Raw genomic sequence first — 17862 nt, forward strand, 5'->3', positions numbered from 1 at the left:
TTAGGTCCAACTTCTTTGGGACTCTCTGGGCTTCCTGGACTTCCTAGAAGTCTCTTTCCTTTGCCAAATTGGGGAAGTTCTTCTTTACTTATTTTTCAAATAAGTTTTCCATTTCTTGCTCCTTCTCTTCTCCTCCTGGCACCGCTATGATTCAGATGTTGGAACGTTTAAAGTTGTCCAGGACATTCCTAAGCCTCTCCTCATTTTTTTGAATTCTTGTTTCTTCATTGTATTCTGGTCGAATGTTTCTTTCTTTCTTCTCCAAATCGTTGACTTGAGTCCCGGTTTCCTTCCATTCACTGTTGTTTGTGTATTTTTCTTTATTTCACTTTGCTATACCTTCACTTCTTCCTCTGTTTTGCAACCATACTCAACCATTTCTGTAAGCATCCTGATGACCAGTGTTTTGAGCTCTGCATCTGATAGATTGGCTATCTCTTCATCACTTAGTTCTATTTTTGGAGCTTTGATCTGTTCTTTCATTTGGGACATATTTTTTTTTTTATCTCAGCACACCTGTTATGTTGCAAGGGGTAGAGTCTGGAGCTGTATGTGTAGGAGGGGTCTGCCAGGGAACAGTGCCGCTTACTTAGGTCTGTCTGGCTTTCATTCACTTCCCCTGCTACTCACAAGTGAATTGGGCCCTTCTAGTGTTGATTCCTGGGTGGGTGGGTTTGTGTATGTTCTAGGACCCTGTTGGTCTCTCCAGCAAACTCTCCTGGGAGGCGGGGAGTTTCTCCTGCTACTGCAACACCCACAGGTTTTTACAGCCAGAGGTTTTGAGGCTTTATTTCCCCCATGCTGGAACCCCGGGTTGCATGGTCTTGCTCTCTAGTTGTTTCTCCTGGTTTATCCGCACACAAATGTGGGACCACCTGGTCTTCCAGCTGCCACCTTGCCATTCCTCCTCTCTGCCCTGGCTGCCCGCCTCCACCCCTCCTACCAGTCTGAATGAATGCTTCTTCTTTAACTCCTTGGTTGTTGGATTTCCATAAGAGTTAGATTTTCTGGCAGTTCTGGTTATATTTGTTTTTAAACTTGCTGTTGTCCTTCTTTTGGTTGTTTGAGGAGGCAAAGTGTATCTACCTACACTTCCAAATTGGCCAGAAGGACCAACTTCTTGAATAAGGAGCCTTTATGGGAATTATCTTGAGAACTGATAGAAGAGGTTTGGTCTCCCAAGGAAAGTAGTAGAAATAAAAAATTATTTCCAGTGTTACTGTGAATTTTTTTTTAATTCACAGTATAATTAGTTTAAAAGCACTATTGCTTTTTTTGCTAGAAAGTGCCTCCTTGGAATATTTTAAAATTTAAAATATTCGGAAATATTGAGTGCATATTTGTTCAGTGAGGAGTATAAAGGCTGAAACTTTTTCCAGGGGAATAGATTCTAAAAGACTTCCCTTTCCTTCTTTAAAAAAGATTTTATTTATTTATTTTAAGAGGAGACAGGAAGGGAGGGAAAAAGAGAGGGGGAGAAACATCAATGTATGGTTGCCTCTCATGCACCCCCCTTCTGGGGACCTGGCCCTCAACCCAGGCATGTGCCCTGAAGGAAAGTCGAACTGGCGACCCTTCGTTTTGCAGGCTAGCACTCAATCCATTAAGCCACACCAGCCAGGGCAAGACTTCCCTGTCTATTCCCAGGAAAGTATATACTTAATTCTGTGACATGGCTACAGATTAGTGATTGCTTGCTTTTTTTAGAATAAATGAAGAATATCTTGTTTTGTTATATTTTGTTTATATTAATTTCTTTTACATTTTAGATAAATGCCTGTAGTCATTATGGCTTAATCTATCCATGGGTTAATGTCTTAATATCATCTGATTCCATAGCTGACTCACATTATACAGAAGATCTCTCCAAATTACAGGTAAATAAAAATGCCTCTTTATTACAATTTAATGCAGGATATACATTTGGTAAGACCTTAGGTGTTCTATTAATCTAGAGTGTGTAATTTTGAGGGACAAAATCCACTGTTAGGCAGGCTCAGGAGCTCTGAGGGGTAATTCCTGCCTCTGCCTGAAATGCTCACAGGAAGGTTGGTTTCAGTACCTTAAATGAGTGAGCATCCAAGTCACATGACTATCTTGCCTCTTTTTCAGCATGTGAAAAAGAGAAGTCTGCGTTCCAGCCCTGCAGAGTTGGCTGAGAGTGAGGGATCTAGATCAGAGAAGGGGATGAATAGTGCGTGTGGTTGGGGTAGAGAGGCGTCCATTTCCAATATTTAAAAAGAAAAAAGGAGGAGTCTGATGGATCTCCCTTTTGACCCAGCTGCTTCACTTCTGGGAATATCTCCTAAGAATCCTCACATACCAATACAAAATCCTCACACACCATGTTTATTTACGATAGTCAAGATCTGGAAACAACCTAAATGCCAATCAGTAAATGGCTGGATAAAAAAGTTGTACATTTACACAATGGAATACTACGCAGCAATAAAAAAGAAGGAACTCTTACCTTTTGCCACAGCATGGATGGACCTGGAGACTATTATGCTAAGTGAAATTAGCCAGTCAGTGAAAGACAAATACCATATGATCTCACTTATACATGGAATCTAATGACCAAAATAAACTAACAAACAGAATAGTAACAGAAGTATAGATACATTGGACAGATGACAGCTGTCAGAGGGGAAAGGGGGTACTGGATGAACAAAGGTAAAGGGAGTAGCCAAAGAACATATACGCATGACTCATGGACATGGGCAACGATACGGGGACTGCCTGAGGAGGGACTGAATGGAGGAGGGCAAAGGGAGAAAAAGCGGGGACAATGCTAATAGCATAAGCAATAAAATACAATTTAAAAAAAAAGGAGTACTGTAAAGAGGAATAGTAACCTTTGGGCCATTTTTAAATTCAGTAGTATATGTGTTTTCTGGTGTTTCTTATTTTTAAACTTCTTGATGATACGAATAAAACTAAGTAAAAATTCATGGGTAATTCATTTTGTAGCAAGCTTTGACTAGTTTCATGGTAACCATGGTTTGGGTTACTCATGCCTTTCTCCTTCCTACCCGGCCCATTGTCTCGAGTAATCAAAAGTTGAATATAGAAATAATCTGTGTTTTCTTTTCTGTTGGGAGGTCCTGTAAGTGACAGATTATCACCTTATTTCATGTTTTCTATCTTTTTGTTAGGAAGTTATTCGAATGAAGTTGATTATTAAACTTGCAGGAAGGAAAGGGACCAACCTTATTCTTTCAGCCATTCCTTGGTAGAAATTTGGAATAAAATCATCACGCTGACTGTAAATAGGTAGTTCACATTCCAAATCCTCCTGTGAGCCTGAGAAGCTGTAGCAAAAAGGATATAGGAAGAAGAAAATCAGTGCATAATCATCTCATCTTTCTCCGGAAGAAAGGGAAAACAGATTATTTTGGTGGTAGGATCAGAAGCAGTACAGTTGGCTCTCGAACGTTGTGGGGGTTAGGGTCACCAGCTGCCTGCGCAGTGGCAAACGCACATACAGTTTAAGTCGGCCTTCAGCATACGTAGATTCCCAGGTGACCCTTGAACAGCTCAGGTTTGAACTGTGCCAGTCAACTGAAAAAAAACAAACAAGTGGACCTCTGCACTTCAAATATACATTGCTAAATGTCAGCTGTATTTATAGTTTAAATGCCTAAAAGTAAAATATTGATTACAGTTCTGTATACAGTTCTGTAATGATACCTGCTCTGTTATTCAATAAAATGCTGTTGATACAAATTATTAGGTCTTAACAATTGCTTTGGTTTTCTTAAATGTTAAATTTTAATTTTGTTTACATATGTAATGCATGTTTATTATACAAACTTTGGAAAATACATGGAAAAAAAGTGGGCTTAGTCCTCCCATTCATTGAGCTGATATCTATTCAAATTCTGTGCTCTTCCAAAGGCATTTCTATATGCGTAGGTATCTATCGATTTCACAAAACTGATCATGCCCTGAATATAATATTTTATTGAAATTTTTTTACTTATCATTTTATCATGAGCATTTTGTCATTAAGGAGCCTTTATAATATTCCATTATACAAATGTACCGTGATTTACTCATCCCTTTTTATATAGCATTTAGGTGGTTTCTGGTTTTTCACTGTTATAGATAATCTTGTGATGGACATCATCAAACATAAATCTCTGACCGCAGTGTTCTAGGACAGAGTCCTAAAGGGTTCCCATTAGTTTTAAAATGCAGTCTATCCAAAGCAAGTAAAATCATGTTATCTTTTAAATGATTGCTTTCAATCAAACAGATTATTCTTTAAATTAGAAGTGGTTTAAATATTATTTAATACTTTACTCCACTAAATATCATATGCATGTGCTTTAAAATTGCAATTTTTTTTGGCAAGTGAGGTTTATAGTCTTTTTAAAAAATCGTCTCTGTATTTTGTGCTTTAGATTATTGGGTGCTTCATTCCATAACATTTTACTTTTCTGTTCATAGTCTCTTATGTGTGGTCCTTCATTTGACATAGCTTCCATTGTTCCATTCTTGGAACCACTCTCAGAAGACACAGTTGCTGGCCTCAGCGTCCAGGTTCTGTGTCGGACGCGTCTGAAAGAGTATGAACAGTGCATCGACACACTGCTAGAGAGGTGCCCGGAGGCCATCATCCCCTATGCTAATCACGAGCTGAAAGAAGAGAATCGGGTATGCTTTTCAGATTACTTGTTAGGCTTGATCAGTGATAATCAGATTTGATCATCTTGTTGCCTTATCTGCAAAATAGGGACACATGGAGCCAGTCCAGCTCACGGGACTGGGCGGGTCAAATGAGCATATATGTTTAACATGTTATGTGTTTTGAATACTGTCGGAGGCTATTAAAATGTATGGCAATGGTATGTTATCTTCATTAAAAACCTCTCTTTGAAGAAGTAGTAAGCTAGATTGGGGAAACAGTGATGGCAGGAAAGCATTTTCTGGGCTACATGGTGTTTAGTTTAGAAATTAAAGAGTTTCAGACTTTAGTACTTTTTCTCATCTTCCTTTCTTGCTTCTTGCCACCTAAGAAATAATCCGGGATATGCCTACATATGTGTATGAAAATAGCCACATGCGCATGTACAATGTACATATTATTAGATTTCTACGCTACAAACATGACTTTTATGTTACAGCTGAAGCAGAAGACTGGCTGCTGATGTAACTTCTGTTGTAACACAGTCTGCTGCCCTAACCAAAATGATGTAATTTTGCCCTGTACCTTTCCTGCATGATCTTCTTATTCTTGTTGGAAACTTAATGTAAAATGCATCAAACTTAAAATTTATTCATTTTTTTCTAAGATAGACTTTGTGGTGGAAAAAACTGCTTCCTGAACTCTGTCAGAGAATAAAATGTGGTGGAGAGAAGTACCAACTCTACCTGTCATCATTAAAGGGTAAAACGATTAGTTTTGCTTGATTATAAATTTAATTGCCTCCTACTTTTAGTTTCCATAATTTCTTAAAGATTTGCTTTCTCTCGTTTTCCATGTGATTCTCAAGTGAGGTGAAGAGGCTCTCAGAGCCCTCTGGAGAGCTTATTTTCAGCACTCACACGCTCCCCCAGCCCATTTGATACTTCTTTATCTCTTCCAGCTAGAGAGCTGATGCTTCTAAGTTAATCTTTTCAAATACCTAACAAATTATCACAGGCATAGAAACTGACCTCAGAACCTCAGTATTTTGAAAATTGGAATTTTCATTAAGACTATTACATTTTTATTAGTGATCTCAATGCTTAATTTACTTTACGTAGGAAATTAGGGTGATTATCATTATTAATCATAGTTGTAAGTTAAGTATTGAAGAATGACAGGGTTCTCAAGGAATTAAAAGTTGAGTGTCTCTAAATTATGTAGTATTTTACAGCATTAGTAATTTGAATTTTCATAATTCATAATCATTTATGAATCTTAATACATGTATGGTTATCAAGTACTCTACTCTTGTGTGTTAATATCACTAATTAATTGTTGGCCTGATGACAGAGAGTATGGTTATATTGATTTTAGTATGCATAAAATATTAGAAATTGATAGTGTTGGAATTGTATTTTCCTGCAAAGGTAATTGATTTGTGAAGTGTTAGACAGAGCCAGTGGCCCTTGGAAAGTGTGTTTTTGAAAATCCCCATTCATGATTGGGAGGAGGTGGCTTTGTACTAACTTTCTGTCCTGATCATCTCTCTGAGTGATTTTTGGTTTTCAGAAGATGGAATTGTCAGGTGTTTGATTGCCCTGCCCACATGCATCAAATTTATCATGTGATTTTGAACTGATCTTTTGTGTTGGTAGATCACTTTTTAGTACAGATAGCCCATGTCTTCACACCTTAGTTATATCACTACTTTACTCAGGAGATTATTTCTTCATTCTTTTTTATGTATATTTTTATTGAATTAATTGGGGCGACATTGATGAATAAAATTATATGTTTCAGGTGTACAGTTCTGTAATACATCATCTGTATATTATATTGTGCATTCACCACCCGAAGTTAAGTCTTCCATCACCATTCATTCCCCCTTTGACCTCTTCTAGTTCTCTCTATCCCCCTTCCCTCTGGTATCACCATACTATTGTCTTTGTAAATGAGGGGTTATTGACGTGGATCCCAGCCAGCAGGATTCGTTGTGGTTGCTATATTCAAATACCCATACACACAGACTACAGAAATCCTGTGGAGAAAAAAGGGGCTGCGTGGCCACTCTCCAAGTTTGAGAGAGGGCCCCTGACCACCGCCCCCCTGCCCCACGCCTGGACAGGCTTTTATTGTTTTTCTGGGCACATTACAGAGAGGGCGATCCTCATTTACTATGCAGAGGTTCACCACAGGTGATTACCTTTTAAGGAGGACAAAGGACAGAACACTCCTAATTACTTCAAAGAGAAGGAAGGATGTTACAGCGCAAGGGGGAAGTTGCTCACACTCCACACTTGGGTGGTTTAGCACAGACTTTATGAAGATGAAGATACTCAGTAAACATTTGCTGCCTCAATTCAGGGTGGGGGAGTTTTAGCAAGAGCAAGTCTCATAGCAGCCTAGGTACAATGCAGGCCTGATTTCCCACTGGAGAACTTATCCATGGACGTGGGTCCTGCCCACCAACCTTGCTCCCCACTGGCTTTTCCGAGTGGGGGCTGAGCCACATTTCCCATGCTTGGAACGGTTCCCCACGGTTATTTTGTTTTTCGGATTTTTGCTTAATGTCACCTTTTTCACCCAGCCCTCCCAAGGTCCCTCTCCTCTGACAGCTGTCAGTCTGTTCTCTATGAGTCTGTTTGTTTTGTTCATTAGGTTCCACATATGAGAGAGATCATATGGTATTTGTCTTTCTCTGGCTGGCTTATTTCACTTAGCATAATAATTTCCGGGTTCATCCATGCTGTTGCAAAGGGTAAGATTTCCTTCTTCTTTACAGTGGAGTAGTATTCCATTGTGTAAATGTACCACAGTTTTTTTAATCTATTCATCTACTGGGCACTTGGGCTATTTCCACATCTTGGCTATTTTCAGAAATGCTGCAGTAACATAGGGGGGCATACACTCTTTCAAATGTTCGGATCCTTAGGAAGTATTCCTGGAAGTGGAATTGCTGTGTCATAGGGCAGTCCCATTTTTAATTTTCTTAAGTAACTCCATACTGTTTTCCACAGTGGCTGCACTAGTATACTCTCTCACCAACAGTACACGAGGTTCCCTTTTCTCCACGTCCTCGCCACTTGTTGTTTGTTGATTCATTGATGGTAGCCATTCTGACAGCCGTGAGGTGATATCTCATTGTGGTTTTAATTTGCATGTCTCTGATGATTAGTGACATTGAGCACCTTTTTATATGTCTATTGGCCATCTGTGTGTCTCTTTGGAGAAGGGTCTATTGAGGTCCTTTGCCCATTTTTTAATTGGATTTTTTTGTGTGTGTATGTCTGTGTTGAGTTGTATGAGTTCTTTATAAATTTTGAATACTAACCCCTTGCTTGACAAATATGTTCTCCCATTCAGTGGATTGCCTTTTCATTTTGTTGATGGTTTCCTTTGCTGTGCAATAGCTTTTTAGTTTGATGTAGTCCCATTTTTTTTTTGTTTCCCTTGCCTGAGGCAATAATCAGAAAAAGTGCTGCGAGAAATGTCCGCTGCCTGTGTTTTCTTCTCATCCTTTTCTGATCCACATTCACACACTCTCCACCCTTAGCTTACCCGTCATCATCCTCCAAATGTTCCTATTTTCTGCATCTTCAAAATATCTTTGTTTTTGTACACACATGTATGTGTATGGCTCATGGGACTACACACTGTGTGTGGTTTACCTTTATTTATTAGACGCCTGTACCTCAAGAGCTGGTATAGTGTTTTCATCACTTTCCATGTTGTACCCACTTACCAGCAATGTGCCTCTTATAGAAAGCATTCTGTAACTATTTATTAATTCAAAGGAGAGAATCTGAATTCAGATCCATTTTCAAGGGAGATCTTTTTGTTGGCAGCTGTAGTAAGTACCCTGAGAAGCGACCAGGATTGGAGCCTGGAGAATTGGAGCTGAGTTCCAGGTCTGCTACTTACCGAGTGACCTAAAGCAGGCCAAATTTTTAATATCCTGGGACTAATGAGAAGTTCAGGGATAACTCTAGAGTAAAATATTAGGCAAAATTGCAAGATGGTAGGGTTCGAGATGGAGGTCAGGGACTTACTTATATGCTTATTTAGGAGCTTGGATTTCATATCTCCAGTACAGTGTTCCTCAACCTTGGCACTGTGGACATTTTTGACTAAATAATTTGTGTGTGTGTGTGTGTGTGTGTAGGTGTCTCCTGTACATTTTAGGATGTTTAGCAGCATCCTGGCCTCTACTCCTAAGTACCAATAGCACTGTTGCCGTCAGGACAAACAAATGTCTCCAGACATTCCGGATATCCCCTGGGGGCAAAATCATAGTGGTTGAGAGCCTTTGCATTACTGCAGAGCCATTGAAAGGGAGGTTAGTAGTTGGCTTATTTGTTTCAAGGAAGTATTTGTTACTGTTTTTCTGATAATGAATGTGCTTATTATGTTATACTTTAGTAAATTATGAAAATAAAGCTTAAAAAGTCACTTAAAGTACCCCCAGCTAGAAAGAACTATTTTCAGTATTTGATGAATATTTTTTAGGCACACTAAGGATTTAAGATACTGACCTTGGTCTTGGAGTTAGGACTTGTATTAGTCCCTCACTAATTGGCAGGAGAGAACAGGGTGGTGGCAAGACTTTTTTGTTGGCTCTATAACTACTCTACACTGGCCCCCCAACTCAGTATTTTTGTATGTAGGATACCACTTACAGACTCCACATTTAGGCTAAAAAATCTGGTTTGATAGGGAAGCATTGGTAATTCATGTTTTTCACCTGGTTTTTACAAAAATGGTAGTTAATATTAAGGTTCTATTATATGTTAGATGTGCATCATTGTATTTTAACTCTCAAAGGACTCTGGAAGCTAGCAACTGATACTGCATTATAGATAAGGAGACTAGAACTCGGAAAGTTAAGTGATTTTCCTAAAGTCCCCACAGAGAAGTCGCCAGGGAAGAGTATGATCCCTGACAGGTCTGTCTGACTCCAGAGGTAGGGATCTTTCCCAGTATCACTGCTGTTCCATTCATTACCTTTTAGCAACAAGGGCGTATCATTCCTTTGTGGAAAGGGTGATTTAGGTTGCTGAATATTGGGCAGATAACGCTGGATGGATGCACACACACTTGAGCAGATTCGTTTCAGCCACTTGGCAAATAGAGTAAGTGATGGACATGTGAATATCAGGGAGTGTCACTGAAGTATGTTTATTGGGGAACATCATTCTTAAGTGTCACCCCCTTCTTTTCCCAGCAAAGGGAAGCATTTTTGTACTTGGAAGCAACAGAAACATAACATAAAATTGCATAGTTATCTTTACAAAAATGTTTGCTAAATTCCTTAATATTTAAAATGTTAACTAGTGCTCATCATTTTGCAGTTTGGAAAAAAAAAGTAAAATGGTCATGAAAACAGCTTTGTCCTTATTAGTAACTTGAGAATATCAGAGAGGAACTGATTTAGGAAAATGTTATCCAATAATTAATCGTAATTCCTGTCTTAGAAAACTTTTTGAATTAGCTGAGTTCCACCACTAAAAATAGTATGCAAATGATTGTATTCTTTAGAAGATTATCAGAAATTTATTGAAAAATATTGTACTAATCTAGCAATGAAATGGTAAATCCAAAGTGCCTGGGGCCAATATAAAATAAACTTCATAGGATTCTAGAAAGAACAAATTATGTTATAAAACCGTAAAGCATTATGTGGACTTAAAAGACAGTTTGTGTTTTCTTTTGTAATGATAACATTTGGTACCTGAACTAATTTTAACTGGTTGAGTGACAAGAGAATTGGATGAAAGACATTTAGTTCTAACTCAGATATTCCTTCCTGCAAACAGAAACACTGTCAGTTGTTGCTGTGGAGCTAGAACTACGGGATTTCTTGAATGTTCTTCCAGAAGATGGCGCTGCAGCATTTTTCTTGCCTTATCTTCTTTACTGCAGCCGAAAGAAATGATTGACCTGAAAGTATCATTTGAAACTCAGCACAATAGCATATGAGACTGAATTTTCAAAAATTGAATGCAAGGGAAAAATAAAGGATTTTCTCATTGAATATGTCCATATACTGTACATTCTTTCAGGTTGCTTCCTGTTACCGTGGTATTTCATAATTTATTACCTGAATCCATTTAATTGTCCAGATGTAAAGAAAGCTACAAGGCATAAGAATTTTCTTAAAGCAGGCGTATATTTTTAAAGGCAGACACTGACATTTATTTCAAGGAACATCAGTGTACTGTTGTTGGAGACATGACAATCTTTTCATCCCGCAGACACAGGGAACAGTGTTGCAAGTATGTGTGAAAGAATGCCACTCCAAGTAGGCCAGAATTTAATCTTTGATTTTTCTAGTTTTTTCTGTTGGGTCACTTTTTAAAACAAATTTCCCACAAAAGATTTCAATTTTTATTTTTATTTTTTTTGTTACTTTGAAAACTCATGCAGCATTTCTCTCTGAATCAAAGGAAGTAGAAGTTACAAAGCTAACTTTCTTGTCTGGCTATTAACATGATTCGTTTGAATGTATGTTTTGCAGCCAGAACATTATTTCCACTTTTGTTGTTGTGTCCTCTCGCTCTTTCAGCTAGACTGTATGTGAAAATAAAAGAATATGTCATTGTATTCACAACTGTGTCTTCTTTTTTAACCTCTTATTAAACAATTTTAAGTCCAGTTCAGCTCATTGATAGTGTGCTTTGACTTTAGTTACGGCTGGGAAAAAATGCTCCTCACCAGGCATCTGCCACAACTATATTTTGAAACTTTTCTCCTGATGACATACCATCTTTATCAGGATTTAATCTACAGAATTATTTCTTTACTCTGCCTTTCTCTGGTTCCAGATTCATATCCTTATGACCATTTCTTTAAGGGTTCATAAAACTCAGATTTGGGCCCTGGTCAAGTGGCTCAGTTGATTGGAGAGATGCCCCATACACTGAAAGTTTGCAGGTTCCCTCCCAGGACAGGGCACATACCAAGTTGCAGGTTTGATCCCTGGTTGGGGTGCATATGAGAGGCAACTGGCAATTGAATGATGTTTCTCCCTCTCTTTCCCTCCCTCCCTTTCTCCCTCCTCTCTATAAAATCAATAAACATATCCTCTGGTGAGGATTTAAAAAAAATCCTATCTAGCAATACATTAAGAAGATCACACACCATGATCAAGTGGGATCCATCCCAGGGATGTAAGGATGGTACAATATTTGTAAATCAATAAACATAATACATAAACAAAAGGAAAGACAAAAATCACATAATTAGATCCATACATGCTGAAAAGGCATTTGATAAGGTGCAGCACCCATTTATGATAAAAAACACTCAGCAAAGTGGGAGTAGAGGGAGCATTCCTCAACATAATAAAAGCCATATACAGAAGCCTACAGCCAAAATCATACTCAATGGGCAAAAACTAAAAGCTTTCCCCCTAAGATCAGGAACAAGACAAGGTTGTCTGCTTTCATCACTTCTATTCGACATAGTATTGGAAGTTTTAGCCACAGAAATCAGACAAGAAAAAGAAAGAAAAGGCATCCAAATCTGAAAGGAGTAAAACTCATTGTTTGCAGATGACATGATAGTGTACATAGAAAACCCTACAATCTCCACCAAAAAACTACTTAACCTAGTAAGTGAATTTGGCAAAAACAGTGGTATACAAAGTCAATATTCAGAAATTGAAGACATTTTTGTACACCAACAATGAAACTAGGAAAAAATATCCCATTTACTATAGCAACAAGAAAAATAAAGTACCTAGGAATAAACCTAACCAAAGACGTAAAAGACCTGTATTCAGAAAGCTGAAAAAAGAAATTAAAGAAGACACAAATAAATGGAAGCATATACCATGTACATGGATTGCAAGAATAAACATCATTAAAATGTCCATACTACCCAAAGCAACTTACGGATTGCATTCAATGCAATCCCTATTAAAATACCAATGACATGTTTCACAGATATTGAAGAAATATTTCAAGAATTTACATGGAATCATAAATGACCCCCAATAACCTCAGCAATTTTGAGAGAGAAGAACAAAGGAGGAGGCATCACAGTATCTGGTATGAAACTAGAGGGTCCAGCAGAAGTAACACCCACCTGAGTGTGGTTGGTAGGGTAATAATATGGGTGTGATAATTTATAGTTTTAATTTGAACATTTCATCTAAAATGTCATATGGTGTGCTTGAGTGTGATATTGTTAACAGAATTACATGCTCCTGATTTTGTAATAAAAGATTTTGTAATAAAAAAGGTCTTATTTGTGCCAGACCCTGTATACTACAAGGCCACTGTAATCAAAACAGTCTGGACTGGCCTGCGAACAGACACAGATCAATGGAACAGAATAGAAAGCCCGGAAATAAGCCCATATCTCTATGGTCAATTAAATTTGACAAAGGGTAAGGAGCATAAAATGGAGTAAAAATAGCCTCTTCAACAAATGGGAGTATTGGAAGATATGGACAGCTACATGCAAAAAAATGAAACTCAACCACCAACTTACACCCTAAACTAAAATAAGATGGATAAAAGAAATACAAATCATGATATAAAAGTTGTAGAGGAAAACATGCACAAAAATTTCAGGTATCCAAGGCAGCAATATTTTTGCTGATATATCTCCAAGGGCAAGGGATATAAAGGAAAGGATAAACAAATGGGATCTCAACAAAATAAAAAGCTTCTGCATGGCTAAAGAAAACAGCATTACAATGAAAAGGGAACCAACCATATGGGAAAACACTTGCCAATGACACCTCGGACAAGGGTTTGATTTTCAAAATATGTAAAGAACTCATACAACTCTACACCAGGAAGACAAACGTTCCAATTAAAAAATGGGCAAAGGACCTGAACAGACATTTCTCCAAGGAGGACATACACATGGCCCACAAACATATGAAAGGATGCTAAACACCACTAGCCACCAGAGAGATGCAAATTAAAACCACAATGAGGTACCACTACACATCAGTTAGAATGACCATTATAAACAAATCAACAAACAACAAGTGCTAGCGAGGTTGTGGAGAAAAAGTATCCCTAGTACACCATTGGCGGTAATGTATACTGGTGCAGCCACTGTGGAAAACAGTATGGCATTTCCTCAAAAAAAAAAACAAAACTGAAAATGGAACTGCCTTTTGATCCAGTGACCCCAATGCTGGGATTATACCTTAAGAATCCTGAAATACCAAAAGAACCTATGCACCCCAATGTTCATACCTGCGTTATTTACAATAGCCAAGTGCTGGAAACAGCCTAAGCGCCCATCAGTAAATGAGTGGATCAAACTGTTGTATGTTTACACAATAGAATACACAGCAGAAGGAAAGAAGGATGTCCTACCCTTCGCAACAACATGGATAGGACTGGAGAGTATTATGTTAAGTGAAATAAACTAGGCAGTGAAAGACAAATACCATATGATCTCACCTATAAGTGGAACCCAATGAACAAAACAAATGGGCAAAAGAGAACCAGAAACATGGAAAGAAGGAACAAACTGACAGTGACAGGGGGGAGGGGGGAGGGGAATAATGGGGGAAAGAAGTGGAAGGGTCAAATCAAGAAACATGTACAAAGAACCCCGGGACCCGAGGACAACAGGGTGGGGATTGGCTGTGGGAGCTAGGGGGAGTAGGGGGGGCAGGGAGAGCAATGGGGAAAAAATTGCATCAGCTGTAACTGAACAATAAAATTTACAAAACACCCTCATATCTGGAATTTTTTATTTTATTTTTAACACTTTATTTTTATTTTAAATTTAACTTTTATTTATTTATTTTATTATATTTTCTTTTAAATTTTACTTCCTGTATCTCCATGTCCACTGGTTCATTAGGAATGATGTCAGTAGCATGTTTAGGGGGATTGATGGGGGAATCCAATGGCTGGAAACATTTCAGTGCATCTTAATAGTGATTCTTTGAGGACCATCAAGGACAACATCTGGTCATAGATTTTTCTTTTAAATATAGTTTTGTAAAGCTCCAATGATGGTGATATGAATAGTCTATATAATCCAGTTACATTACCTAGTATATTAGTCAGCCATGTGTAATAGTCTATTGATCTTTTCATGTGAAACAGTGTAACACAGTTTCCCCACAAATGCACAAAATATATGTTTCCAGTCTTTTTAATCCATATAGCCATTCCAAAGTAATCATTCTATTCAACACTTTCATGGACATTATAAAGAATTGGTTTTTTTTTTCACTTATCACCAATCTATTTCCTTCAGCCAGACTTGGTCTCTATAAAAAAAGAAATTTTAAGACCATTATTAAAAATAGTATATACCATATGATTTAATAAATTAGTGCATGATGCTTTAAATGTATTCTAATTTTTAAAAATGTATTCTAGTTTTGCTTAATCTTGATTCATCCATGTTTTTCTGCTTGTATGTTTAAAAACACATCTTTCATTCTCGCACTGCTTTGTTTAAAGAAAAATTACTCCCCTGCTCAAGATTCTTGTTAATTATAAAGGGAAAAAGAGTACCTTTACAATGGAGAAACCTGGCAGACAACTCCTTAATCAAATGCTCAAAGTTTACCAGGAAGGGAACAAATCAACATCTTGTGCCTCTTGACATGTGTACTGAGAAAAACAGCATCACTTCTGTGAGAGTCTTGCCAAAAAAATGCATAATCTGAATCTAATCATGAGGAAACATTAGACAAACCCAAACTGAAGGACATTCTTTAAAAATGTCAAAGTTGTGAAAGACAAAGACTGAGGGAACTGTCCAGACTAGGGGTGGCTGAGGAGACGTGCCAGCCGGTCACAGTGCACCAGCATGATTTTTTATTCTATGAAGAACATGATTAGAACAATTGGCAGGGGGTGGTTTGAAAAGGGTCTATTGTATTGGATCATTTTTAATTTCCTGATTTTTATAGGTACGTTGTGTTTATGAGAATATCCTTGTTTTGAGGAAATGCGAGCATATATTTACAATAGGTATAGAGTATGTGTGGAGAGAGGGGGCGATAGGAGAGAGAATGAAAAAGCAAATTGGCTATGCAAAATATTAACATTTGGGGATCAGGGTTAGGGTGAAGGGTGTATGGAATTTTTTTTACTGCTTTTGCAACTTTTCTATAAATCTGACATTATGTCCAAATCTTTTAAAATTCTTTTATTGAATTAATATGTCTTTAGATATTTACCAAGCAGAGTATTGGATGGATTTGGGTACTTAGAAATACAGAATATACAGTCCCTGCCTATAAGGAACTTAAAGCTAAGCACGCTTTTTTCCCTACAGACTGCTCCAAAAGGTTGTCTGTCATCAGAATGTCAGTCTTAAAAAAAAGTACCCTTTTTATATTTGTCATAGAGGTCTTTATTGTGCTTGCTCTGGTAGGGGAAATGAAACATTGCCTTAAGTATGACAGGATATTCACAATTTTTTCTAATTTTTTGTGGGGAGGGCGCGGGGAGGAAATTGCGTCTCTCCTGGTCATAATCCTGAAAGACTTCACTCTAACCTCCAGAACTCTCATGTCTGTGTCATGGTAGGAAGAAACTTTTCTAGGATTCAAAATTAATGTAGACTTGCCCAAATGCTTTATTAAACTTTTATTTAAAGATAATTCAGCCTGATAAGTGTGGCTTCTCATTTTTCTGTGTATAGCTTAAACCATCCTCCTTTATTCATTACTGCTTCTTTTAGTCCCATAAATATCTTTCTTTTTATAAATGCCAAATTTCTCTTTAATCTTTTTTTTTCCAACATGTTTCTCCTTCTGATTTTCTGTTTGTTCTCCAATTTTCTCTATGGCTTTTAAAACCATCTCCCCTATCTCGACCAAGCAGTCATCTCTTTCTTTTCCTCCAGGCTCGATATACAGAGGAATCTTATCCTTGTCCATGTGTAGGATTAGCCTGTAGCAGCATCCTCTGCATCCCGGCCACTTGCGCGCATGAAATTCCTACCTCACTGTTCCCTGGATCTTGGTATTTTTCTAACCATCCTTCTGTGTGGTAAACGTGTGTGAATGTTCTTTAAAAACTAAAGTTTTCTTTCTCATTTTTGACTTTTCACCCTGCTCATCAGTTTCTGGTATTAAACCCAGCAGTTCGTCTGCCTGTTGAGTCTTGGGTGTTCTGGTGCCCTTAGTACAGCTCTTTGTGATAAAGGGTTTTAGTGGGAGTAGGTTTTCATGGTACAAGATGTTCATGTAAGAACCAGGGGAGATTAAAACTTTTCATTTGCACTAATGGTTGATCTTTCAGTGATTTTTTAATTTTTGAAATATATGTACTTTTCTAATTTCTTCCATATATATGTTCCCTTCATACCTGTTTTAAGAGGAAACACAAGGAGTTGTTTACTTAATTTCCCCATTGGATTTGCCATCGCCAATTCCAACAGTTCTGAACTCAGAAGACCCGAAGCCTGCAACCACCAAGCAGGAATTTCTCTCTTTCATACAACACATTGTGTTAGTGTCTATGCACAAAAGGGCTTCTGTTTCCTGTGTTTTTTATTGTCTGTGTGTGCTTGTGTGTCTGCGTGGGCGCACCTACACCGCGGGGAGTGTTGCTGCAGGGGTGGGAGGAGTGGGGAAATATATTCTATTTTTTTCCTAGATCTTTGCTGTGGTTTGAATGTTTGTGTCACCCCTGCAAAAAATAATCGTGTGTGGAAAACCTAATGCCCAGGATGATAGTGTTAGGAGGTGTGCCTTTGGGAAGTGGTTAGTTAGGTCATGGGGGTGGAGACCTCATGAATAGGATTTGTGCCCTTTTTAAAGAGACTCCAGAGAGCTAGCTGGACCCTTCTGCCATGTGAGGACACAACAAATCTGCGATCTGGAAAAGGGCCAGCACTCGCCCACGCTGGCACCCTGACTGAGAGCCTCCAGAACTGTGAAAATAAATGTCAGTTCTTTTGTATTTTGTTATAGCAGCCCAAACAGACTAAGATAGTCTTTCATAAGCAATAATCAAGAATATACTCCCCCCTCCAGAACGAAGAAAGATACTGTTCTGCCTGATTGCATATTTGAAATTATATTGATTTGGGGGAGTGTACCATGTAATACCTAGAAAAAAAGTTAATGTCTTCTTTTATGAAAGAAATTAAATATGTCTGTAAGCCATGGTTAGTTTGTTTATAAAAAATATGCCTCCTCTCTTATATCCACTTTAAGTATAATTACACTGCATCAAATTGTTGTCAATTTGCACTAGATTAGAGAGGGTTGGTGCTGTTTTTAGAAC

At 37.9% G+C, this 17862-nt stretch overlaps 2 protein-coding genes across 8 annotated transcripts in view; one reads left to right on the plus strand and one right to left on the minus strand.

The window, feature by feature from the left end:
* Positions 1-11199, plus strand: part of HPS3 (HPS3 biogenesis of lysosomal organelles complex 2 subunit 1) — a 41508-nt gene extending 30309 nt beyond the window's left edge. For 2 of the 5 annotated variants that reach the window (XM_024556303.4, XM_045192027.3), the window contains 4 exons: positions 1770-1877; positions 4453-4659; positions 5302-5392; positions 10447-11199. In XM_024556303.4, coding sequence (XP_024412071.3) covers positions 1770-1877; positions 4453-4659; positions 5302-5392; positions 10447-10565 — 525 coding nt within the window. In that variant the 3' untranslated portion in view covers positions 10566-11199. Of the gene's footprint in view, positions 1-1769; positions 1878-4452; positions 4660-5297; positions 5393-10446 lie in introns of those variants that run through there. The other 3 variants (XR_006654933.3, XR_006654935.3, XR_006654934.3) reach the window with 3 other exon arrangements.
* CP (ceruloplasmin) overlaps positions 1-17862 on the minus strand; it is an 80276-nt gene that overhangs the window by 1707 nt on the left and 60707 nt on the right. The window contains exons 19-20 of one of the 3 annotated variants that reach the window (XM_053918244.1): positions 16939-17035; positions 14338-14882 (exon numbers count right to left, since the gene is read on the minus strand). In XM_053918244.1, the coding sequence (XP_053774219.1) occupies positions 16968-17035 (68 nt within the window). In that variant the 3' untranslated portion in view covers positions 14338-14882; positions 16939-16967. Of the gene's footprint in view, positions 1-3209; positions 3312-14337; positions 14883-16938; positions 17036-17862 lie in introns of those variants that run through there. The other 2 variants (XM_024556306.3, XM_053918245.1) reach the window with 2 other exon arrangements.

The sequence above is a fragment of the Desmodus rotundus genome, chromosome 2 (genome assembly GCF_022682495.2).
Source record: "Desmodus rotundus isolate HL8 chromosome 2, HLdesRot8A.1, whole genome shotgun sequence".
In the NCBI taxonomy this organism is placed as follows: Eukaryota; Metazoa; Chordata; class Mammalia; order Chiroptera; family Phyllostomidae; genus Desmodus; species Desmodus rotundus.